Below are 26910 nucleotides of genomic sequence, written 5' to 3' on the forward strand. Positions count from 1 at the left end.
TAGTTTTAATTTGTGGTTTGTCATCCATTTTTCTACTTCGTCCAGTATTGTTTCCAAGTGTCCAGTAGTGGAGTTGTCTTGGGTTTCGAAGGAGAGGAGGATAGTTATGTCGTCTGTGTAACTGAAGGATGTTACATTTAGGTTGTCTAGAGTGGTACCAAGGGAAGAGATGTAGAGGTTGAATAGAATGGGTGAAAGTGGAGAACCCTGAGGGACTCCACATGGATTAGACCATGTGTTGGATTTCGTATCGTTTATCTTAACTCTGTAAGTTCTTGTTTTAAGGTATCCTTGGAACCAGTTGTACACCACCCCTGAGATCCCTATTGCATCAAGTATCTGGAGTAGTATGGTATGATCAACTAGATCAAAGGCTGCGGAAAGATCTAGTTGGATAATTAGGATCCTGTGACCTTTACTGAGGTGTTGTCGGGCTATGTCCAGTAGTGTTGCTAGTAGAGTTTCCGTGCTGTGGTAAGATCTAAATCCTGATTGGGATGAGTGAAGTATATTGTGGTCAGCTAGGTAGTTAGAGAGGTATTGAGCCACAAGTCCTTCAATCAGCTTGACATAGAGTGGGATCGAAGCGATCGGTCTGTAGTTGGTAGGTGTGTCTACAGGACCTTTTTGGTCTTTCAGTATGGGTGTGATTATGATCTCTCCTAGATCTTGTGGGAATTGGCCTTCTATGAGAGTGCTTTGTATCCACTGCATAAGGCTGGTTTTGAATTTAGGGGAGGCATTTGTGAGTAGATACGATGGGCAGTTGTTCAAGTCGCATGAGGTGTGGCTGTATTTTTTATATAGTCGGTTCAGTTCAGGCCATTGTAGAGTTGGGAAGGTGGTCCATGTTCTGTCTGCTGTTATGGCTTCTTCTGTTGTGGGGGTAGTTATTAACTCATTGAGTATGGTAGTTGAGTTGTTGAAGGTAGTTCTAATTTTGATGATTTTGAGTTTGAAATGGTCAGCTAGTTGGGAAGCTGTTGGAGTTTTGTTGCCTTGAGTGGCAAGGTATGGGTTTGTGTCTGTAAGTTTTTTTACTAAGTTGAAGAGTGTTTTTGTGTCGGGGTTGTTTGTGCCAATTAGTTTAGTGTAGTATGTTTTGCGCTTTTCCTTAAGTTTGTTGTTATATAGTTTGATTTGGGTTCTCCAAGCGGATTTGGTTTGGTCATTTCTCTTTTTTCTCCAAGATCTTTCAAGTTGTCTGCAATGCCTTTTTAGTAGGTGGAGTTCTGAGTCGAACCACTTGTCTGATGGTCTGCAGGTTCTGTGTTTGGTTTTTTCTGGGGCTAGCTCATTCAAGGTTGTTTCGCTTAGGGAGCGCCAGTGTTTTGCGAAGTCTGAAGGGTCTATGGGGTCAAGTGCTGGGTCCACTTTGTCCCAGAATGTGGCTGGTTCAATTTTCTGTCTAGATTTGAAGGTTGTTTTTGGGGGCATAGATTTTGTGTTATTTTGAGGCCAGTTGATAGTGAAGGTGTATTTATGGTGGTCTGACCATAGAGAGGGATGCCATGTACCATTGGTGATGTGAATATTTGGGGAGTGTAGGTTGTGAGGTGTGAATGCTGCTATGTCAAGTTGGTGGCCTTTATTGTGCGTGGGTTCCGGATTGAGGACCTGGAAGGATAAGGCGTCGAGGTATGAGAGTATTTCGTTTGCTTGTTTGGATGTGTGGTCTTCGAGGTGGAGATTAATGTCTCCTAGGAGCAAGTTGTATGAGGAGGATAGAGAGTTCTGGAATAAGAATTCTTCAAGATCATGTTTTGAGGTGTTCCATTTTCCTGGAGTGATGTAGCATAGTAGACAGTTCAAGGTGCCTGTGAGTGTGTTGTCGGATAGTTGGCATGCAAGAAGGTCTAAGTGAGGGGTTGATTGTTTGTGTAGCACTTTTAGGTTGAGATTGTTTTTTACTAGAATCGCTAGGCCACCCCCTCGTTTGTTTTCTCGACATACCATTTCTACTTTGTAACCTGTGGGGCAGAATTCGGTTATGCATGGGTCCGTGTTGGATGTTAGCCAGGTTTCGGCTAGGAAGAGACAGTTTAGTTGTTCTTTGATTATCCAGTCTTTGATTAGATTTGCTTTTGGGTTTATTGACCTTATATTCATGTAGGCACAGGTTAGCGAGGTGTATTTTGTGTTGGAGTTAAGGTTGCGATTGAGGTAGAGGATGTTATTTGCTGGTGCTTGTGCTTGTTGTTTTTGCGAGGTAGTATTATGTTTTGGTGGAGGTCGTTTTCCCCAGACCGTGGGAATGTGGTCTAGGCTGGTCAGTGGGCAGGATGTTAGGGTTCTGGTGGTGTGGATTTTTCTGGGTGGATGTGGTTGTCTGAAGGTTGATGTCAGAATTGGGATGGGTGATATGTGATATCCTGTGGTTTGCCAGTTTGAAGTGAGTAGAGAGAGTATTAGGAGGGCAAGTGTGATTTTGTATGCGTGATTTTCCATTTTGTTTGTGTGGTGGATGATTCTTTGGATCTAGTAACTCTTTGGTTAGAGTTGAGGCAATGGTGTTAGAGTTTATGAGAGGGATTTTTTGAAGAAGGTGAGAGTTTCTGATCGCTCTCCTCTCTGGTGAAGGTAATCGCCTATGTGTTTAGACTCAACTTGTGGTGGCGTTTGGTGAGTCTGGTCCCTCGCAGATTGGGGAGAGGGGCGGCGTGGGCTGGACTCTAAAAACTAATGACCGCGCTGCAGGGGGTGGAATTGGGTCCCTCACTTGTCGGGGAGAGGTGCGGAGCAGGGCTCCCACGCTGCCTCTCCTCTGCTGGGCTCTGAAAACGAAAGTTTGCTGCTGCAGGGGGTGAAATCGGGTCCCTCGCTGGTCGGGGGGAGGGGCGGAGCAGGGCTCCCACGCTGCCTCTCCTCTGCTGGGCTCTGAAAAACACGCTTCCTCTCCTCTGCTGGGCTCTGGAAGAAATGAAAGTCCGCTGCTGCAGGGGATGATATCGGGTCTTTTGCTGGTCGGGGAGGGGGGCGGAGCAGGGCTCCCACGCTTCCTCTCCTCTGCTGGGCTCTGAAATTAAGAGTTCTCGCTGCAGGGGGTGAAATCGGGTCCCTTGCTGGTCGGGGGGAGGGGCGGAGCAGGACTCCCACGCTGCCTCTCCTCTGCTGGGCTCTGAAAACGAAAGTTTGCTGCTGCAGGGGGTGAAATCGGGTCCCTCGCTGGTCGGGGGGAGGGGCGGAGCAGGGCTCCCACGCTGCCTCTCCTCTGCTGGGCTCTGTCTCTCCTTTCTGCGTCTTCCATTTGCTCTGTTACTGTGCCTCTCCCTTTCTCCCCCCCTCCCAAATTGGTCTGGCACCCATCTTCTTCCCTCCGCTCCCCCCATAGTCTGGCATCTCTGTCTTCTTCCCTGCCAGTGTCTTTTCCCCACTCTCTCTTCCCCATGTCATTTCAGCGTCCTTCTCCCCTTCTGTCTTCCCCATGTCCTTTCAGCGTCCTTCTCCCCCCTCTGTCTTCCCCATGTGCTTTCAGCGTCCTTCTCCACCCCTTTGTCTTCCCCATGTCCTTTTAACATCCTTCTCCCCCTCTGTCTTCCCCATGTCCTTTCAGGGTCCTTCTCTCCCCTCTGTCTTCCCCATGTGCTTTCAGCGTCCTTCTCCCCCCTCCCGTCTTCCCCATGTCCTTTCAGCATCCTTCTCCATCCCTTTGTCTTCCCCAGTGCTTTCAGCGGCCTTCTCCCCCCTCAGTTTTACCCATTTTCCTTAAGCGTCTGTTCTTCTCCACTCCACCTTTCCTCCCTTTCTCCCTCCCTGCCCCTTACTTTTGTAGCGCTTCCCCACCCGACCGACAACAGAACAGGCCTGGTCGGACAAACCTCCCTGCCCTGTAGCCGCAAATCTAAATTACCTTCTTACAGCAGCTGGAGTATTGAAGCTGCTGTAAGAAGGTAATTTAGATTCGCTGCTACAGGGCAGGGAGGTTTGTCGGCCGGGCCTGTTGTCGGTCGGTCGGGGGAAGAGCCACAAGGCTAAGGGGACCTGACCGGCTGTGCACACTCCCCCCCCATGGCTGCACCCGAGGCGGACCGCCCCCCCCTTCGGTACACGTTTGCCTTTTCCCTACCTGCCCTGCCGCAAGCAGCCGACCGGAAGTGTTCCCGATGTCAGCGCTGACGTTGGAGGAAGGGAGGGCTTTGCTTAAGCCCTCCCTCCGACGTCAGCGCTGACATCGGGAAGACTTCCGTTCGGCTGTGTGCTGCGGCAGGGCAGGTAAGGAGAAGGAGAGGAGACTATGCTTGCTACCCTGGGGGAGCCCGGGCCCCCTGTCAGCTCCGGGCCCCTGAATGCAGGACTGGTAGTACTGCCCTGATGGCGGCCCTGCCCTCCCTCCTTCCTTCCCATGTCCTTAGTGCCCCCAGAGCCTCCTTCCCATGTCCTTAGTGCCCCAATGCCTCCATCCTGTGTCCTTAGTGTCCCCAGTGCCTCCATCCTGTGTCATTAGTGCCCCCAGTGCCTCCGTTCTGTGTCCTTAGTGCCCCTTCCTATGTCTTTAGTGCCCCCAGTGCCTCCTTCCCATGTCTTTAGTGCCTCCTTCCTATGTCCTTATTGCCCCTTCCTGTCCTTAGTGCCCCCAGTACTTCCTTCTCATGTCTTTAGTGCCCCCAGTGCCTCCTTCCCAAGTCCTTAGTGTCCCTTCCCATGTCTTTAGTGCCCCCAGTGTCTCCTTCCCATGTCTTTAGTGCCCCCAGTGCCTCCTTCCTATGTCCCTCTCACTGCCTTCCACCCTCACCCTCAAGTCCCACCCTCACCCTCAAGCCAGCTTGCCTGCCTGTCTACCTCTCTCCCTCTCTCCCTGGCCAAAGCCAGCCTGCTTGCCTGCCTACTTATCTCCTTCCCTCCCTGCCGCAAAAAAAAAAGCCTCCCCATCTTTCCCCCTGTCTGCTGCTCTTACTGCCCTGTCGCTACAGCTGCTAAACCCGACAGGAAGTCTTCTTTCCGACGTCAATTCTGACATCGGAGAGGACGTTCTGGGCCAGCCAGGCAGCGATTGACTGGCCCAGAACGTCCTCTCCGACATCAGAATTGATGTCGGAAAGAAGACTTCCTGTCGGGTTTAGCAGCTGTAGCGGCAGGGCAGTAAGAGCAGCAGACAGGGGGAAAGATGGGGAGGCTTTTTTTTTTTTTTTTTGCGGCAGGGAGGGACAGGAAGTGATCGCCTGTCCCGTTGTCCCCGAGCACAGCTTCGGGACGCTGTCCCTGAAAACGGGACATTTCGGCGTCCCGAAGCTGTCTCTGGGGACAACGGGACAGGAGGTCTGAAAATGGGACTGTCCCGTTCAAAACAGGACGTATGGTCACCTTATGTATACATAGGCTGATCTTTCCATAAGATCAACAGCAGACCTGGCTCTAGCTCCAATCACTATTCTGGACTGGATTTCATAACTGCTTCCATTGAATCCCAGCAGCAGTAGTTTATATCCCCACAATCTATGTTCTAGAACTGCAAACTACTTATCTTAAACTTGCCAGTCCCTCTGGCTGTGTGTGGCTTAAACTGAAGCCAATACATACAAGTTACCAGGATCCAGCGTTGCCAGCACTGTAACTCCTAAACAGAAATAAAACTCCTGCCTGCTCAGTTCTTACTATATTTCTTGAGCTCTTTTTCTAGGGCAGGACTAGACCCTTTCACATTTTTACATGTCCTCATCCTGTACTGCATTGATGTGATGCCCCATGCTCTTGGAAGTAAGTGGACTTATTATCTTTTCCAAGAAGCACTTATCTCATGGCCAGAACCATATGTGGCAGTGTAACAGACAGGACTGGGGGCCTTAAAAACACAGTCATATATAGAGGAGGTAAATGCAAAGTGCACCAATTGATTTATGTACCGGAAACAGGGTGACCATTTCTCAGGTCAGGAGAAAATAAACCCACCAAAATCAGTTCTTGTGTTCACAATGTTCTCTCCTGCAGGGCCATAGTATGCACTAGTCTTGTCTTTCAAAATGTAGCACAAACAACTTGTTTCTGTCCTGGAGTTCCAGAGTTATTTTATTTATTTATTTTATTAGGTATTTATATATCGCCTATCAAGGTTATCTAAGTGGTTTACAATTTTGTACTCAAGCATTTTCCCTATTTGTCCTGATGGGCTCACAATGGGGCAATGGAAGATTGAGTGACTTGACGAAGGTCACAAGGAGCAGCATAGGGTTTGAACCCATAACCTCAGGGCACTGAGACTGTAGCTCTAACCACTAGACCACTCTTTCCTTCCTTCCTATTTATCCAAATTCAGCACAAATGGGCCATGCTTTGCCCTGAATTCCAAAGATATAGTTTCAGTAGAGTTCCAAGATAAACTTGGCCTACCTATGTAGAGCTTCTGTAACTTAACCTTCCATTATTAGATCTGTTCCCTATGTTAAATTTTGGTGTAATTGTTTCAACTGTCTTGCTAATGTAAATCATCCAATCAACTATGTTAGATCTGTCTGTTAATTTATGGGAATTGTCCCACCACTGCAAGATGTCTATCACTATTAGTAGACTCTCTATTTTCTCACTTATCTCTATTAGAAGTCTTTCTCTAACTTTCTGTAGCTAACCTATATTATGTAAGTTAATTTGTAACTTGTTCTGGGCTCTTATAGGAGGACGGGCTAAATAAATAAATGAATGAATGAATGAATAAATAAATAAATATGGTAGAGACATAGGATGGAGGATTTCTCTCCTCTTGGCTTCTCTTTTCTATTCCCACTCTTTTAACTTCCTCTCTGCCTAGTCCCTGCCTTCCTGACTTAGGAGGCTATCTAAGCTGTTCTTTACCTTAAGGGAACTCATTCTAGCCTTAGTGAGGGAGTGTCCTTGAGGAAACCCTGCCTTTTACCCAAAGGTATAGCCAGGTTTTGATGTTGGGTGGGGGGAGGGGGGGAGCAGATTTTTGTAAAATATATACCAGTCATTACTGCACAACGGAGAAGTCGTGAGGATAAGGTGTCAATAATTTGGCCATGAGTGTAAAGTTCAAAGTTCACTTTATTAATAGAAGAACTGCGAAGACTCAACACTGATAGACTTGACAAAGTCATAGATGCTGAAACACTATTGAGCCATAACAAATTAAAAACAATAAAACTAATATTAATATGAAACGCATAATATGAACTGATAATATCACATCAAGCAAAAAATAAATAAAATCAAATAGCAAAGACGGATGGAACAGTACATGCGAATTGTGGTGTAAAAGAAAATGTAACAGCACATGTTGTTAGACATTTACAATCAAATAAAATTCTAATAAAGGTACACAAGTGATACTAAATAAAAGCAGTACACTCAAAGATACTGTCTGAGACTAAAACTGGATAAAAACAGATATAGCTAGAAGACCAGATGAATGTGAAAATGCCAAAAAAAAAGGATAATCAATAAACCACCACTGAGAAATAAGTTAAAGAGTGAATGGAGCAAATTGAACTTACAAACTGTGTTAGCAAGTAATAAGACACATATATAAATATGCCCACTTCAAAGGCTGATTTCTCTACCAAATGAATAGAGCATTAAGTGCAGGTCAACTGAAAAAGTTAAAACGTATTAAATGGGAGGCTAAACAGCACACAAGCACAAATGAAAACATAATGCAAGGCCACAAGACGTGATCCAGCACAAGGTCGAAAGGACTAAAGAATTAAAAGATAAAATGTATTCAATCAGAAGCTTAACAACACACAAGCAAAATAAAAATGAACATAATGCAAGAGCACAAAACATGATATTGCGCAAGGTAGAGAGGACTAAAAATTCAAAGAGCTAGACCTATCTGTGGACTGCGGAAGCAGAGCGATATTTAGAGCATGAGCATGCCGCTGACGGTGATATGATGAATAAAACTTATGTCTGCAAACAGGATGATATGAACCTTATAAGTGAGATTGTATGTGACAAAGTGTGACTTTATTGCCAAAACATGACAAAGAAACATAGCAATGGAAAAACTAAAAACATCACTATGAAGTGTGAAGAAGGGAATAAAACCAGACACATGGATATACAGTATACATAAAAAATAGTTCTTGCAGAAAAAAGGGATAGTAAAGCACAGAAAAGCATATGTTTCATAAATTTGGAAATGAGTACATGTCCATGCATGAGTACAAAACACTATGCATGCTTGTTTAGCAATGCCGAATTGGGAGGGTTGCTAAAAGAACACATTAAACACAAGCAGGAAGCAAATGAAACGCATAGAAACATGATGGCAGATAAAGACCAAATGGCCCATCTAGTCTGTCCATCCGCAGTAACCATTATCTCTTTCTTTCTCCGAGAGATCTCACATGCCTATCCCAGGCCCTTTTGAATTCAGACACAGTCTCTGTCTCCACCACCTCTTCCGGGAGACTGTTCTATGCATCTACCACCCTTTCTGTAAAAAAGTATTTCCTTGGATTACTCCGGAGCCATCTTCATCCTATGCCCTCTCATTGCAGAGTTTCATTTCAAATTAAAGAGACTTGACTCATGCGCATTTACATTACGTAGGTATTTTAACATCTCTATCATATCTTCCCTCTCCCGCCTTTCCTCCAAAGTATACAGATTGAGATCTTTAAGTCTGTCATACGCCTTATGATGAAGACCACAAACCATTTTAGTAACATTCCTCTGGACCGACTCCATCCTTTTTCTGTCTTTTTGAAGGTGCGGCCTCCAGAATTGTACAGAATATTCTAAATGAGGTCTCACCAAAGTCTTATACAGGGGCATCAATACCTCCTTTTTCCTACTGGCCATACCTCTCCCTATGCAACCTAGCATTCTTCTAGCTTTCGCATCACCTTTTCAACCTGTTTAGCCACCTTTAGATCATCACATACAATTACACCCAAGTCCTGCTCTTCTGTCATGCACATAAGCTTTTCACCCCCTAAACCCCTCGGGTTTTTGCAGCCCAAATGCATGACCTTGCATTTCTTAGCAGTAAATTTTAGCTGCCACGTTTCAGACCATTCTTCAAGCTTCACCAGGTCTTTCTTCATGTTATTCACACAATCTGGCGTGTCTACTCTATTGCAGATTTTGGTATCATCCACAAAGAGGCAAATCTTACCTGACAACCCTTCAGCAATATCTATCATAATAAAACCCTTAGTGTGCAAGCTCACTTCAAACTCCGTGATCCTTGGCTCAGTGATCCGTGCTTCCATGTCACACATGTGCACTAGAAGGAGCCAGCGGCGGTTTCCCCATCGCCCTCCCTTGGTGACGCTGGCTCCTTCTACTGTGCATGTGGAGGCACCTTCAGCACGGATGCATGGAGGTGTCGACCATGGCGGTGACTCCCCCTCCCGCCCCCACTTCGTCTAACAGAACCAAGGAGAGCATAAAAATAACAGAAGCTGGCATATCGACGCTCAGCATCTGGACTGTGGTTGGCAGTTGTTCAGGCTGGGTAGGAGGCAACAGGAGTGATTAAAGGGTAGGTGGGAGAAGAGGGCTTGAGCTGAAGCATCTCAGTGCACGAGAACTAAAGACAGACACATAGAAAGACAGTGGGCAGGGAGAGAGACAGACCGAAAGAAAGACAGACAGGGGGCCAGGGAGAGAGACAAACAGAAAGAAAGAAAGACAGACAGGGGGCCAAGGAGAAAGACAGACAGAAGGAAAGACAGACAGACCGGGGGCCAGGGAGAGAGACAGACAGAAAGAAAGAAAGACAGACAGGGGGCCAAGGAGAAAGACAGACAGAAGGAAAGACAGACAGACCGGGGGCCAGGGAGAGAGACAGACAGAAAGAAAGAAAGACAGACAGACAGGGGGCCAGGGAGAAAGACAGAAAGAAAAACAGACAGACAGAGGCCAGGGAGAGAGGCAGACAGAAAGAAAGACAGACAGGGGGCCAGGGAGAGAGACAGACAGAAAGAAAGACAGATAAAGGGGGCCAGGGAGAGAGACAGAAAGAAAGACAGACAGACAGGGGGCCATGGAGAGAGACATACAGAAAGACAGACAGACAAAGGGGGGTCAGGGAGAGAGACAGACAGACGGGTACAGGGAGAGAGGCAGACAGAAAGAAAGACAGACAAAGGGGGCCAGGGAGAGAGACAGACAGAAAGAAAGACAGACAGACAGCGACAGACATCGGGCCAGGGAGAGAGACGGAAAGAAAGAAAGACAGACAGGGGGCCAGGGAGAAAGACAGAAAGAAAGACAGACAGACAGAGACCAGGGAGAGAGGCAGACAGAAAGAAAGACAAACAGGGGGCCAGGGAGAGAGACAGACAGAAAGAAAGACAAACAGGGGGCCAGGGAGAGAGACAGACAGAAAGAAAGACAGACAAAGGGGGCCAGGGAGAGAGACAGACAGAAAGAAAGACAGACAGACAGCGACAGACATCGGGCCAGGGAGAGAGACGGAAAGAAAGAAAGACAGACAGGGGGCCAGGGAGAAAGACAGAAAGAAAGACAGACAGACAGACAGACAGAGACCAGGGAGAGAGGCAGACAGAAAGAAAGACAAACAGGGGGCCAGGGAGAGAGACAGACAGAAAGAAAGAAAGATAAAGGGGGCCAGGGAGAGAGACAGAAAGAAAGACAGACAGACAGGTGGCCATGGAGAGAGACATACAGAAAGACAGACAGACAAAGGGGGGTCAGGGAGAGAGACAGACAGACAGGGGTACAGGGAGAGAGGCAGACAGAAAGAAAGACAGACAGGGGGGCCAGGGAGAGAAACAGACAGAAAGAAAGACAGACAAAGGGGGCCAGGGAGAGAGACAGACAGACATCGACTGACATCGGGCCAGGGAGAGAGACAGACAGACAGAAAGAAAGACAGCGGGCAGGGAGAGAGACAGACAGAAAGATAGACAGACAGCGGGCAGGGAGAGAGATAGAAAGAAAAAAAGATAGACAGTGAAAGAGAGACAGAAAGAAAGGAAGAAAGACAGGGGCAGGGAAAGAGACAGAAAGAAAGAAACACAGACAGACATTTATTCTAGCACCCTTTAATGTAACGGGCTTTAACACTAGTCATTTATAAAAATGTTAAAAAGAATAGGCCCAAGAACAGAACCTTGAGGCACACCACTGGTAACATCCCTTTCCTCAGAGCAATCTCTATTGATCACTACCCTCTGTTGCCTTCCACTCAACCAGTTCTTGACCCAGCCCATCATTTTGGGACCCATCCCAAGGGCACTCTTCCTCTTTCAACTCCTCTTCTTCCATCACAGCTTCTAGATCCAGAATCTTGTTGCCCTTACTTTGAGCACTAGTATATACTGCTTTCCAGACATTGCCCTCTTTTCTCATCCGTGTAGAGGTATTCAGTGATTTACTTACCTGAGGGCTTGTACTCACCCGGGAGCTTTGATCATCCTGCCCCATCACTTCTAGTTTAAAACCCTCTTCAGTAGATTAAACTAGAAGTGATGTGGCAGGGTGGTCAAAGCTAGCAATGGAAAATAATTGCTAAAAACTTACTGTTTGGAGCAAGTAGAGAAAAAAACTGGTGTCCAAAGCAAAGCTATTGGTCACGAGTAAGAAGGAGCAAGTCACCGGGTAGGAACACTTAAGAGAAGTTCTATGACCTCTCTGTTCAAACAGGAAAATCTTTATCTGTCATGATATTCACTTTTTTAGCCCTTCCTCCCAAAAGAGCCCAGAATGAGTTACAAGTTAACATACATAATATAGGTTAGCTAAAGAAAGTTAGAGAAAGACTTCTAATAGAGATAAATGAGAAGATAGAGAGAGAGAGAGAGTCTACTAATAGTGATAGACATCTTGCAGTGGTGAGACAATTCCCAAACATTAATGGACAGATCTAACATAAGTTGATTGAATGATTTACATTAACAAGACAGTTGAAATAATTATACCCAAATTTAACCTAGGGAACGGATCTAATAATGGAAGGCTAAGTTACCGAATCTGTACTCAGGTAGGCCAAGTTTATCTTGGAACTCTACTGAAATATATCTTTGGAACTCAGGGCAAAGCATGGCCCATTTGTGCTGAATTTGGATAAATAGAAAGAAAATAAGGTGTGGTCTAGTGGTTAGAGCTACAGTCTCAGCTCCCTGAGGTTATGGGTTCAAACCCGATGATGCTCCTTATGACCTTTGGCAAGCCACTCAATCTTTAATTGCCCCAGGTATGTTAGATAGATTGTGGAGGAGCATAATAAAAAAAAGTCTAAGTCCCTTTTTGGCCTAAGGCCATAGGCACCCAAAGTAGGCAGCAGGGAAATGTCCATTCTTGAAAAACTCACAGCAATCAAGGTGCACAAAATATCAAATTAAATCACTTAATGTTACTTTAGTTTCCACCTTAAATATATCCAGAGAATGCCCACACCATGTTCCTCAGAAAGCCACACTGAGTATATTTGATACTTAATTACTTAGTGTGGTAGCCATCCTCATAGGAACCAATGTATGGTGAAGGTTTACTCACGGAACTACTCTTCATGTGTATATATATTTTTTTAAATTTGTAATAAAGTGCCAGTGCTTAATAATAAATAAGTAAATCAATCTTCATGGCTTCATAATATTCATATAAAATTGCCATTTAGCTTAGATCAGTTCTGTCAAAGTCCCCACAAAGATTGATTTACTTATTTATTATTAAGCACTGGCACTTTATTACAAATTAAAAAAAATATATATACACATGAAGAGTAGTTCCGTGAGTAAACCTTCACCATACATTGGTTCCTATGAGGATGGCTACCACACTAAGTAATTAAGTATCAAATATACTCGGTGTGGCTTTCTGAGGAACATGGTGTGGGCATTCTCTGGATATATTTAAGGTGGAAACTAAAGTAACATTAAGTCATTCTTGAAAAAAAACATCCAAAATTTGTTTTTTCTCAAGAATGGCCTACCTGAACGTTCGTGTGTTTAATTGCCCAGACTGTCTATATTTAAGCTCTATTCCCCCCAAAAGAATTTTCCCAAGTCCCAAACACCCAAAATGAGACCTTTTAGGTGTGGGAGGGACCAGTCCACCTAATCTAATCTAATCTAATCTAAACCTTAAGTTTATATACCGCATCATCTCCATGAGAATGGAGCTTGACACGGTTTACAAGAACTTAAAATAGTGGGTAGAGAAGAAGAAAAAGGATTACATGAACTTATGTGTAGAAGGGGGGAGAGAAAGGGGGGAAGGATAGAGCTACAATTTGCTGAAAAGCCAGGTTTTCAGTTGTTTGCGGAATAACTAAAGGGAGCTCAGGTTCCGCAGCGGGGTGGTGAGGTCGTTCCAAAGACCTGTGATTTTGAAGAGAAGGGATTTTCCCAGTTTGCCTGAATAGTGGATGCCGCGTGGAGAGGGGAAGGAGCGTCATAAGCGTCAGAGACTCGTGGAACTGTTCCCCCTGCAACGATCAGGCAGGAGGGATGCCCAATCCAACCTGCCTGAACCTGCCGCGATCCCATGCAACATTCACTGGCAGGAGGGATGCCCAATCCCTCCTGCCTGAACCTGCTGTGATCCCCCGTAATGTTCCCCGGCAGGATGGATGCCCAATCCCTCCTGCCTGAACCTGCCGTCATCCCTCGCAAGCATCGCTGGCAGGAGGGATGCCCAGTTCCTCCTTCCCAACACTTGCAAACATTGCCGGCAAAAGGGATGCCCAGTCCCTCCTGCTAGACACCCCCCCCCCGCCAAGGTAGGCTGCCGGACTCCTATCCTCCAGCCCAGCCAGAACCCTCCCAGCCCAGCTGAACCCCCGCATACCTAGCCCACACGACTCCCCATACTTTTTTAGTTGGCCAGCTGGAGGGACCCTTCCAGCCTCCGGCTGGCAGGCTCACCTTCACCAAAATGGTGGGCCTTCCCTTTCCAAGTGCATTGTGGGATGCATTGGTGGAAGGGCCTAAGGCCCTGATTTGCCCAGGTGCCTAAGGGCCCACCCATAGTGTAGTGGCCTAAGGGATCTGGCCAATCAGAATCTTAGGCCACTCCCTGCACATCCCAGAATGCACTGGGAGTCAAGCCTAAGATTCCAGTTGGCCCAGGCATCTAAGGCCCCTTCCATTTTGCTGAAGGCAGGCTTGCCAACTACAAAAGTTAGGGGGGGTTCAGGTGGGCTAGACATGGGGGTGTCCAGCAGGAGGGATTGGGCATCCCTCCTGCTGGAGAGGCTTGTGCGGGGGTTCAAGTGTGTTGGTCAGGAGGGACTGGGCATTCCTCCTGCCGGCTAGGCTTCTGCGGGGGTTCGATGGTGTAGGTAGGAGGTATTGGGTATCCCTCCAGCCGGCAATGCTTGTGGGGAGGTTTAGAGGTGTCGAGTAGGAGATATCCAAAGTCGAACTTAGAAGCACTATCGAAAATGTCCCTCCATGCCACTTATTCTAATAGCATCAAGAAGATTCAACATTATTTGATGGTCAACTATGGCAAATGCACTCGACATGTCAAATTGCAAAATTATAACCTTTTTTCCAACACTAATATACTTTCTTAATTCTGATATTAAAAATGTAAGAACTTTCTCTGTACTATATCTTGGTTTAAACCCTGATTGAGAATTGTGCAAAATGGAATATTGTGTTAAGAATTTCATTAATTAAGATGCCATTATACCCTCCATTACCTCAGCTAGCAGAGGAATTGAGGCCAAAGGTCTATAATTAGTTGCGTCATTTCTTGAGGCATTTGGGTTTTTTGCTATAGGTGTAAATAAGATTCCTCCCTTCTCCTTTGGGAACAAGCCCATTACCAACTGTTCAACTATATATTGCGTTAGAATTGCAATAAATGATGACAAATCTCAGGCAAGATCGCATGAGATTCAGCCCACAAGGAAGCCATTCTCCTGGTAGAGTGGGCCTTCACCCCAAGGAGGGGCTTCTTCCCCGCTGCCACATAGGCAGCAGAAATGGCCGCACGTTTCCATCTCGAGATGGTAGCCTTAGAAGCAGGCTGACCCCGGCGAGCGGGGCCCACCAAGACAAAGAGGTGGTGTGACAGACGGAAATCATTTGTGGCCTCCAGGTATCTCAACAGGAGACACCGCACATCTAGAGACTGCAAAATATGGTCCTTAGACTTGGAGCCCGATGGAACAAAGGCGGGTAGCCGAACTTCCTGGTTGACATGGAATGAGGAAACCATTTTCGAGAGAAAGGAAGACACTGTCCTCAAAACCACCGCAGACTCCGTGATACAAAGAAAAGGATCTCTGCAAGACAGTCTTGAAATCTCAGCAGAGCCAGATGGATCGCTCAAAGCTCCAATCGATTGATCAACCATCTGCTCTCCAGCGCAGTCCACCAGCCCTGGATTGGCACAGACCTTCAAACTGCTCCCCAACCGGAGAGACTCAGGTCCGTTGTCAGTGTCTCCTACTCCAAGACTCGCAGAGGGAGCCCTCTGTTCAGAGTAACCGGGTTCAATCACCACAGCATACTGCCACCAACCAAGGCAACTTCACCCCCAGCGCATCCTGCTGAGGATTCCACTGAGACAGAAGGGACAACTGTACTCTAGTCTAGTCTAATCTTCGATTTATAAACCGGGTCATCTCATGATAGAGCTCGACTCGGTTCACAAATAATTAAAATCAGATAACATAAAATATGAACCAAAGAAAGTATTAAAACACTATTAGTTCGTCAATTCAGAAGGTAAGTCATTAAGATATTGTGAAAACAATGTTTTTAAAAACTTTACGGAATTGTAGATGATCTATTAATCTAGCAGAGTCAGGGAGTTTATTCCAAATTTCTACCAGTTTAAACACAAGAGATTGACCAAGCTTCCCAATAGATTTAATTCCTTTAAAAGAAGGGAACGATAATTTATATTTCTGTATAATTCTTGAGTGGCAAGATCTAGAATTATTCCAATGTAAGGACACAAAAGGGTCAAAAATTCCATAAAGAAACTTGAAGACTATACATGCTCTCGCCCACAGAATCATATCTATGGTCGCTACCATGAGACCCAAGACCTGCAGATACTGGAACCGCTAACATGTCCCGAATGGTACTCTGAAGCTTGAGCTTCCTGGATTCCGGCAGGAACACCTGGTTCCAGCCCATGTGGAACCAGACTTCCAGGTACTCCAAGTCCTACGTCAGTTCGAGATGGCTCTTCTTGAGATTGATCACCCAGCCGAGACTCTCCAGCAAATGCACAACCTGGTGAACTGCCAGGCGGCTTTCCTCCACCGAGGGAGCTCAGATCAGCCAGTCATCGAGGTACGGATGTACTAGCACACCCAGTGATTACAGATGGGCAGCCACCACCACCATGACCTTGGTGAATGATCTGGATGTCGACGCCAGCCCAAAGGGTAGCGCCGCGAACTGGAAGTGCCTCCCGAGTACGTGAAATCTCAGGAACCTTCAGTGATCCAGAAAAATCGAGATGTGAAGGTACGCTTCCATGAGATCCAAAAACTCCCCGGGCGCCACTGCTGCCACAACAGAATGCACCTCCATCTGGAAACACGAAATCCGCAGTAAGGCATTCATGGAATTCAGGTCCAAAATAGGTTTGTAGTCTTCTGAGTCTTTCTTTGGCATAATGAAGTATATTGAGTATCTCTCGGAGCCCAAGTCTCCTTTTGGAACAAGCTCTATAGCTGCCAGATCCAGCAATCTATGCACCTTGGCTCACACCTTGCTGGCTCTATCCAGATTTCCCACAGGAGAAGACAGGAAAAAGTCCGGCGAAGGTCAGAAAAACTGCAGTCGAAGGCCCTCCCTGAGCACCTCGAGGACCCACTGGTCCGAAGTTATTTTCTGCCATTCTGGAAGGAAGGCTGAAAGCTGTCCTCCAATCCGGGGGAGGCCTACCAGAGACCTGGCGTCATCATTTTCTCTTGGGAGGGGCAGAAGGACGGGAGTTGGAAGACTGTTGGCACACTGCACCTCCAAAGCAAGGTCTGGAGGAAGCTCCAAAACACTGTCTCGTCACCAGAGACCTGGCGAACTGAGAAGTGTGCCGGCAGGGATGAAAATTCAGCCGTCCCGCACCCCTGGTCAGACGAGGTTTAGTGCCAGGGAGCACCTTTGGCTTACCATCCTGAACACTGGCCATAAGGTCATCTAAACTCTGGCCAAACAAGAGCGAACCTTTAAAAGGTAACCTAAACAGCATAGCCTTAGATGAATCACCCGACCACTGGTGAATCCATAGCATTCGCCGAGCGGAAACTGAATAAGTGCCCTGCTTAGCAAAAACTTTCAAGATGTCATAAAGTTCATCTGCCAAATAATTCACCCCGGATGCCAGGAAGTCAAGGTCACGAACGACAACCTCCCAGGGATCCTGATGGAGTTTGATGTGACATGCCCAGGTCACAAAGGAAGTGGCCGCCGCAGCTTGCACTCCCGCCGCAGCGGAATCAAAAAGATGCTTGAGAAAAAAATCCACTATTCTGTCCTGAACATCTTTCAGGACAACCCCTTCATCAGAGGGTAAAGAGGTAGGCTTAGTGACCTGAGCCACAGCCAAATCCACCTTCGGTGGGACCAGGCGCTTGGTGAACTCTGATGCCATGGGATACAATTTTGCCATGACTCTAACACATTTCAGGGGACCCTCCGTGGACTCCCAAACCTCTAAGAGCATTTCTGCCAAATCTGCATTATCAGAAAAGCAGCGGAGAGCGGGGGCTTGGAACTTATGGCTAAACATTCTGCCTGAACCACTTGGTCTGAATCAAGTTTTAGTGTCCGCAGAGACTCCAAAATAAGGTCGGGCAGGTGGTTAGACTTGAAGAGCCTATGCACTGCTTGTTCATCCCCAAGGTCTTGGAACCCACTGTTCTGGTTATCCCCAAGATCTGCTACGTTAGCCATATCCGCGGACTCCACTGAGGAAACATGCGACAGCAAAGGCACAGAAACTGAAGAAGGAACAAAAGCAATGGCAGGCACCGGCCGCCAGCTTTCTGGTGCCCCAGCAAAGGAACAAATTGACATGCTGGAATCCAAAGGTGGAACAGACTGCTGCACTGGACTCTGAGTGGGAGAGACAGGCCTAGCCCTTTTTCTCATAAAAACCTGATATATCTTATCTACAAGATCTGGTGGAAAATAGTAACCGGCTGCAAGAGCCGCTCTGCATGACTCAGATTTGGAATGCTTAGAAGATTTATGAGACTTTTCCCCAGAACTGCACTTATGTTTTGTGGAAGCACCCTCCGCACCCAATTTTGGCATCCCAGACGCAGCAATCGGGTCTCCGGTGGAATTGGAGGAAGGTAGGGCCTCTCTGAAGGAGGGTGGTGCGGAATCCACGCATGGTTTACATCCCTTGCGGGCTGCGGCTCACGAGATGCACGACTGTAAATCCGTCAGCCATCCACCGCATTTATGACATGAATCCATGCCACCCTTTCCTGAGGAAGGCCATATGTGAAGTTTGGAGTAAAAACAAAGCTTCTAAGTCCAAAAAATACACTTTTAAAAACTTTAAAGAAAATCCAAGATGGCTGCAGCGGGTGCCGATTTTGCCCTAAAATGGCCCGGGAAAAAACACAGGGAAACCGGAAAAATGGCGATTTTACAGGTGGGGGGGGGGGGACCAGGGCATGCATGGAAACCACCCAAACCCCCGATTTCAGCACCCCCCAAAATCGCCAAACTCAGGGACACACCGACACCTTTGTACTGCAATGCAATTCAATGGCAGCCAGAAATACACAGTGCAAGCAAGGAGATCAGTACCGCAGGAGCTGACAAAACTGGATTTTCAGGTCTTCTAACCGCTTCACCTTCCCTGTCACCTCAGATAATGAACACAAGGTCCCCTCAGGGAAATTAGGAAAGATACATGGTCCGGTTCCAATCCCATCGTACCTCCACGAAACCGCAGCCGCCTGCACTCTGCCCCTCAGCGGATGAACCCAGGGTGAGATGGCTCCCCATCTGGAGATCCGATCCAATCTGTAGGCAGTCTAGGGGGCTTACTGCAGTTTCGGCTAACAGGGCACTCCTCAGAAGCAGACAATATTAAAGTAAAAGTCTGCAATCTCCTGCCGAAGGATCACTCCAACAGAGTGAATCCGCAGCACTTGGGTAATACCCACGGTAAAGAACAAATTAAAAGACTAGAAATTGAATAATAAATCATGAGAAGAAGAGACAATAAACCCAGCAACAAGGCTGCAGGAACAAACTGAGAATCATGGGAAGTATCCAGGGAGACAAAAATTGTTTGTGAGCCCTGCAGCCAAGGCTGGAGAGGATGCAAGAACCCTAGTGTTCAGCCTCCAGAGGGATTGTACAAGAATGAATCTGAGAGCATATTGTCCTGTACCTTACACACTAATATCTCAAAAAAAAAAAAGGTGTAACAAGTTCTGAAACCTACTCAACCTAAAAAAATTATTTATAAATGATCGCTATACCACCATCTTTTTTCTTTGTTCTTAAAACACTCAAAATCTTATAACCATAGGGACATAAATCATTAATAACTGGGTCATCTTTAGAATGTAGCCACAGTCTGACTATAAAATAAATCCCAGTTGTTTTCAATTCAATCTTTCGCCAGAATGGCTTTATTAACTACTGATTGTGCATTAATATAACCTACTGGAACATACAAATGGTAATATGATCTTTATGTATAACTTTTGTCAGCTGGGAGTATGCAAGTGCTTGAGCCAGGAGATCTATGTCAGGCAGTCCCACGGACAGTTCTGTGTTGGCAGGTGATGTTATCAATTGGCCCTGAAGGATGCCATTTAAACCAGCTATCGCTAAGGAACTGTAATTGTGTAAGTGCGTGGGAACCACATAGAGTCTTATTGAGCTGGGAGATCTGTGTTAGGTGGTCCCGTGGACAGTTCTGTATTGGTGGGTACCAATTGGCCTGAAGGATACCATTTAAACCAGCTAGCATCACAGAACTGTGATTGTATAAGTGCTTGGGAACCACATAGAGTCTTATTGAGCTGGAAGAGATCTGTGTTAGGCAGTCCCATGGACAGTTCTGTGTTGATGGCTGATGTCACCAGTTGGCTATGAGAGATGCCATGTAAACCAGCCACCGCTGTGGAATGCAGCCCATGAACATGTGGGCATGTGTTTGAAGGGGCATGCTCCTTTGGAGCATAGAGGAATCAGGAGCAGAAATCTATGTTCCCTATAGCTATGGGGAAGAGGAAAGCTAAGGTAGTAACTTCGGTTATTAAGGGTCCTATGGACCAACATGTAGTGTCAAAGGGAGATGTTGCTTCATCTAATGTAAGTAGGTTTTCTATATTGGCTGTCTCCTTGTCTTCTGATTGAACCACTCCTCTGCAACCTAGTAAATATGCTATACCTGGGGGTGATGCCTTACGACCCTCAGGACAATAACTCTCCAACAATGATGTTAGTGGTAGAGGATTTGGCATCATAGGAACTGTTACTTAAACTAGTACAGATGACCCTAATATCTCTATTGGGATAAAAAAAAAAATCTATTATACACAGCCAAGCCACACAATAACCATCATATGTGCTCTGACCCAAGAGACAGAGATAAACATCTAAAGACTCTGACTGAATCATTAAAAAAAAAGGATAGAACCCTAAAATAGTCTCCAAGAATATTGCCTCATCCCTTAAAACACCCTGAGAAAACTTATTGCACTACAAGGACAAGAAAACCACAGATAGGACCTCCCTGGTAGTGATGTACAATCCATAGCTAGAAAAATTATATAAGATTTACAACCACTACTCTAGGAAGATGAATTACTAAAAGAAATATTCCCAGTTCTACCTGTGCTGGTCTTCTGTCAGCCACCTAATCTGAAACAAAAACTAGTAAAAAGCAAGCTCCCCACATAAACCCATGAAGAAGAGAATGGCACACATCCTTGTGGTGTGGCAAACTGTGCGAGCACATCTCAAAAGATCCCTGGGTCACTCATATAGGAAAAACATTCAACATAAGTGGATCCTTCACATCTTCATCTTCTAATGTGGTATACATCATTCAATGCAAAAAATGCGGAGGGATGCTACATTGGTGAAACAGGCCAGATGCTAAAGACTAGGATCAACATACATAGATATCATATTAAAAACTGCAATACCAACCAGGATGTCACCTCTGTTGGACAATACTTTGGAAAAACTGACCACTGTACCAATGATTTATGGTGAGAATGCTAAAAGGAAATTTTAAGACAACCCAAAAAAGTAAGACCTTTGAAATTTAAATGATAAAATATTTTGACACCTACCAGACAGGACTCAACAAAGATCTGGGCCTTCTTTCCCACTTTGTCACCTCTCTGTTTCCTGATTACCCACCCACCCCTCCCTTTTCCTGTGATACTATCACTGAAATGCTTTCATGTTTCCATTGTATATACTGATATTTGTCAACATTTGCTTACTTCTGATCTGAAGAAGAAGGGACCTGAAACCAATTGACAAGATAAGACCTTACAGGATATATGGCAGATTGTTACTCAATCAGAGTATTCAAAAAATTATTCCAGATTTGTATCAATTTTCTCAAGACACAGTGGTTAAAATTTCTGAACACGAAAATAAATTTCTTCATAATGAGCAATGGACACAAAAAAATGATAGTACTATAATGGCTTTACAATCTGCTGTTTCTTCAAATATTAAAGATAGCTTGATTCATACAAAGTTAGAAATGATAGAAAACCTCTTCCGTGTTAGAAATTTTAGATTTCTTAATTTTTCAATCTCACATTACTTGGTACCTTTGGAGCTTTTGAAAATGTATCTAAGAGAATTTAGGGGAATTTAGGAAACACCTAAAAACATATGTTCCTGAAGTATTTAGGTAACTGATCTGTACAATCTTATTCCACAATAACTGATCTCTAGAGCTGTTAATCACTAGCTTTTAACTTTGTTAACTCAATTTGTAACACCTTTTAATCTTTGTAAACCGCATAGAACTTCACTGTCCTAAGGTATATAAACTGTTATTATTATTATTATCCTCAACTGGACGTTTTATCAGTTGAGAATATTTATTATGTACTTCAAGCCTCTAAACTTGTTCAAGAGGCAGGTGGTATAGATTAGAAAATGACATGGGGACAAATTTTTCCCTGTCCTTGCGGTAACTGTAAATCTGCATTGTTTTTTCGCTGTATAAACACCTATGCTGAATATGTACAGTCCCCTGCACTGTAAACTGCTCTCAACTGCATAGTACATTCCCTTACATTGTATCTTCGCTGTATATGTACAGTCTCTTACATTGTAAACCGCTCTGAACTGTTTGTGGCAGTGCGGTATACAAAAATAAAGTTATTATTATTATTATTATTATTAATAACTCATTTTCCCATCCCATCCCCACAAGTTCTTTTCTTGTCCCTGTACCATTCCTGCAAGTTCCATCCTCATCTGCACAAGCCTCAAACACTTTAAAATCATAAGTATTCAAAACTTGTGTGGTTAAGGCAGAGCTTACAAGAATGGTACAGGAACAGGGACACCAACAAAACTCATAGGGACGGGGAAATTGAGTTCCTGTAGAGAAGGGGAAATTTGTCCCCTTGTCATTCTCTAGTATGGATCAAATTTCCTCTCCTGACAGCCTCATTATTTCTCAGTTTCTGGAAACTACTCAGGAAGTTATTACTAAATGTGCCACATTGCTGATTACATTTTCTACAGGGCTGTCAAAAAATATTGAAGGTTGTATTTTTCTAAATACTAAGCAAATTTTTCTAAATGCTAAGCAAATTTATGTTTACCCCAATGTGTCTACACAGACCCAATATTGTAGAAGATAGTTCCTACAGTTGATGCCTAAGGTATTATCTGTGGGTGCTACTTTTTTCCTCTGTTTTCCATGCAAATGTCTGATAACTTTCAGAGAATAATAGATATGTGTTTTTCCTGTATTTTGTTCATTTTTTCTAGATGTTAGAAGATAGGGTTTAAAAATGAATAATGGTTTTTTAATTGCTTACTGAATATAAACTTGAGATTTTTGGGCCAAAAAATGGCCTAAAAGGGGGGGGGGTGTCATTTATATTTGAGTCTTCTGGTCTGTGCGCCTCCCGCAGGCCTGTCTGAAGCCCTGGTGGTCCAACAGTGAACAGCACAGGAGCGATCCTTTCCATGTCCTATCCCAGCCTACTCTAAACCACCCCTGCCTGTCTCCCTGACCTCTCTAGCCCTTATCTTTAAAGCTCTGATGGTTTAGGGGTGAAGCAGGACAGGAGCGATCTTCCTATGCTCCTGCCCCTCTGAGAGCCATGATTAAAAAAAGGTTACTACAAGTTCCTGTGGCAATCTCATGCGGCTGCAGCGGGAATTCATGGCAGCCATTTTTGATTGTGGCTCTCACGGGGCAGGAGTGTAGAAAGATTGCTCCTAACCCGTTTCACCACTAGACCACCAGGGCTTTAGAGGTATGGTCTAGAGGGGTCAGGGAGGTGGGGTGGTTTAGAGTTGGCCAGGACAGGACATGGGAAGCAGTGGCATATCCAGACAGCCAATTTTTGGTGGGCCTGAGCCTAAAGCGGGTGGACATTACTCTTTCCATCCCTTCCTCCCATCTTGTGCAGCAGACTCTCTCTCCCTCTCTTCCTACCCCTCAGCCCTTGCAGCAGATACTTTCTCTCCTTCCCTTCCCACCCCCTTAGCCCGCAGACCTTTTTCACAGGTCACCAGCAGCGGTTCCTACAAGCTGCCAGTGGATGATCTGGAAGCCTTCCCTCTGACACATTTGCTTTTTGCATCAGAGGGAAGGCTTCTGGGTCAGCCGCCAGCAGCATGTAAGAACTGCTGCTGGCAACCTGAAGAAAATGTATGCAGGCTGGAAAGGGTGGAAAGGGAGGGAGAGAATGAGGGAAGGCTTTGAGTTAGCCAACGAAAGTGTGTTGGACTTGCTGCTGGTAGCCTGTAGCTGATGAGTGGATGGACCTGAGCCCAAACTGCGCAGGCAAGACATGTCTAGGCCTGCCTGTGGCTACGTCTCTGATGGGAAGGATTGCTCTAGTGCTTTAGGCAGGCCTGCAGTGGGCATCGGGGGTTGAGTAAGAAGGGAAGGAAGGATGAAGGAAAGGAAGGCTGGTTGCAAGACAGGACACTGGAATATAACATCTCCCCACCTGGTTTATATTCAAGGTAACCTTTTTCCCCCTTTTTTTGGAGAAAAAAAGGTTACCTCAGTATATTTTCGGGTAGGTTTATATTTGAGTATATACTGTAGTTTATTTTTTAAATTACCATATTTTTTGCTCCATAAGATGCACTCTTTTTCCACCCAAAAGTGGGTGGAAATCCCGGTGCATCTTATGTAGCAAAGATACAAAATTTGTATTCCCCCTTAGCATTGTAAAACACCCTCCCGCCGCACCTTTTCAAAACACCCCTCCCTCCGTACCGCCGCCGCACCTGTTCAAAACCCCCCCATCACCGCTGCCGCAATTGTCATCGTTGGTACCTTTTTTAAACAGCCTGGTGGTCCAGCGGTATCCCTCCCTCGCTAGACGGCTCTCCTACTCAGGTCAGGAGTGCGGATGTGAGGAGCAAGCTCTCCCGCTTGGGCTTGCCATTGCTTTCTGAATGGTGGGGTTATTTCTCGCAGGACTCGTGAGAACTGACGCCAGCCATTCAGAATACAAAGGCAGGCCCAAGTGGGAGCGTGTAATGCTTGCTCCTCACATCCGCACTCCTGACCTGAGTATGAGAGCCGTCTAGCGAGGACAGGAGGGATTTTAAAAGGTACGGGGTATTTTTTTTAATGCCCCTGATGGTTGTTGGTTGGTTTTTGTTTTTTTTCTGTGCTGGGGCTCTTTGGGAGATCATGCATACTATCTAGCTTTTTCATTCTTTGTGTATCTCTTATTTGTATATTCTGACTTAATTTCTTGGATTCTTTGGCAGCCACACAATGGAGGGTGGGATTGGGGGGGGGGGACAAAAGGTACTGGGGGATGTTTAAAAGGGTATGGGGTATGATTTAAAAGGTACAGGGGGTGTTTAAAAGGGTACAGGGTATGGGGGATGATTTAAGGTATTGGGGAGCTATGTGGGGGCATGGAGGATGATTTAAGGTACTAGGGGTACATGAGGGGCATGGGGGGGATGATTTAAGGTACTAAGGGGTATATGGGGGGCTTTGGGACCTGATGGCCTGCCTGTCACTAGGCTACTAGGCCTGCCTGCCCTGTGCCCTGTCCCTGCCTACCACTAGACCACCAGAGGGGGAACAAGGTACAGAGCCTGGCAGGGAGGGTGCAGAGGCTGGCAAGGAGTGTGTGGTTGGGTGCAGAGCCTGGCAGGGAGAATTTGGTTCAGAATGTTTTTTTTCTTGTTTTCCTCCTCTAAATCTAGGGTGCATCTTATGGTCAGGTGTGTCTTATGGAGCGAAAAATATGGTAACTTTTCATTGGTTGCAATGTTTGTCTTCTATCCCTTTCACCCTCACAGATTCAGGAAGGCAGCGCTATCCTCTGCACGAGCAAAAAAAACTCAAACTGGACACTGGTTGGCATCCTCAGCAAAGTACTGGATGAGTCACCCATACCTGCTTTTGCCACCAGGCTTGCTACTCACATCAACTGGATGAACAATGTGAGCAAAGAGGCTGGGAGACCACTAAAACTACCACATGTTAGCGTGTCTCTAAGACTACACCAATTGCCAAGGTCCAAGGCCCGCTCTGGCCTTGGTTTAATGCACTCTTTGTTAATTTGCTTGGGTGTATTCATCATTGTCATTGCTTGTTTTATAATGGACAGAGTTATGTCTAAGGAATCTAAATTACTAAAGGAAAAGCTGAAGAAAAGGTTTAAGTCTGCCATTGACCATGAAACTGATACTGACTCCAAGCCAATGCCTAAGCCTGACAGTGACAGCAGCTACAGCCCCAGCCCCAGCCCCAGCCCTAGCCCCAAGCCTGATCTCAGTACCAGCCCTAGTCTCAGTGTTAGCTCCAGTCCCAAACTTAAGCCTGACCCTAAACAGAAGCCTGACTCTAAACATAAGCCGGACGCTAAACATAAGCCGGACGCTAAACATAAGCCGGACGCTAAACATAAGCCGGATTCTAAACAAAAGCCTGACCCTAAACAAAAGCCTGACCCTAAACAAAAGCCTGACCCTAAACATAAGCCTGACCCTAAACATAAGCCTGACCCCAGCACTAAACATAAGCCTGCCCCCAGCTCTAAGCCCGACCCCAGCACCAAGCCTGGTCGTGGCAAAAAGAAAGATCGCAGTTCCAGCCCCAAGGCTAGCCCTCCCAATAAGCAAGGCTCCAGTCCTGAGCCTAGCCCCAGCCCTGAGCCCAGCCCTGGCTCTGAGCCCAGCCCTGGCTCTGAGCCCAGCCCCGGCTCTGAGCCCAGCCCCGGCTCTGAACCCATCCTGGACTCTAGTCCCCCCAAAAAGTCAGCACATAAACGCAAATAATCATTCCACTTCTCCCCCCCAACTAAAACATGTACATACAATAAATTATTGATGGGGTAGCAGTGAACAAGCAGTTTATAGGGCGACCAAGGAAACATTTTAGCAATCTATCCTGAAAAACAGTCTCCTGATACCTACAAGCATATTTTGCTACTACAAAATATAAGGAACCAATGAAAGCACTCAGGACTGGAGGATATGGCCTACAGAGAGGAGAATTGTATGACAGATAAAAGCAAATCAGCCAATTCAAGCCAGCAGATTCCTACTTCTAGATTCTCTCTATGTGGGAGATATATCTAGGTCATGATACTTTGAACTAGGTTTCAGGACTTTTAATGCTGATTAGTTCATGTATGTTCTCTTTCAAGCAATAAAATTGTTTATAAACTTTGCTATCTCTGGCTTGATTTTCTGGATCAGCATCTTTCTCTGTTTTTCTCTTATTATAGTTGTCTTTATTTTTCTCTCTTTCTCTCTCTGGTGTCCTGAAGGAATGCTGAGAAGGGATTTGCCACTGCTGATCAGGAGTTTACAGCTTGCAGGAAATTTTGTCTTA

The 26910-nt window shown here is 45.7% G+C and overlaps 1 protein-coding gene across 2 annotated transcripts in view; it reads left to right on the top strand.

Annotated features, from left to right (window-relative positions):
• Positions 1-26675, top strand: part of LOC117349026 (protein clarinet-like) — a 404996-nt gene extending 378321 nt beyond the window's left edge. The window contains exon 11 of one of the 2 annotated variants that reach the window (XM_033921891.1): positions 25371-26675. In XM_033921891.1, the coding sequence (XP_033777782.1) occupies positions 25371-26351 (981 nt within the window). In that variant the 3' untranslated portion in view covers positions 26352-26675. The remainder of the gene's footprint in view (positions 1-25370) is intronic. The other variant, XM_033921900.1, reaches the window with a different exon arrangement.
• Positions 26676-26910: the final 235 nt, after the last annotated feature.

This window comes from Geotrypetes seraphini, chromosome 1 (assembly GCF_902459505.1).
Source record: "Geotrypetes seraphini chromosome 1, aGeoSer1.1, whole genome shotgun sequence".
In the NCBI taxonomy this organism is placed as follows: Eukaryota; Metazoa; Chordata; class Amphibia; order Gymnophiona; family Dermophiidae; genus Geotrypetes; species Geotrypetes seraphini.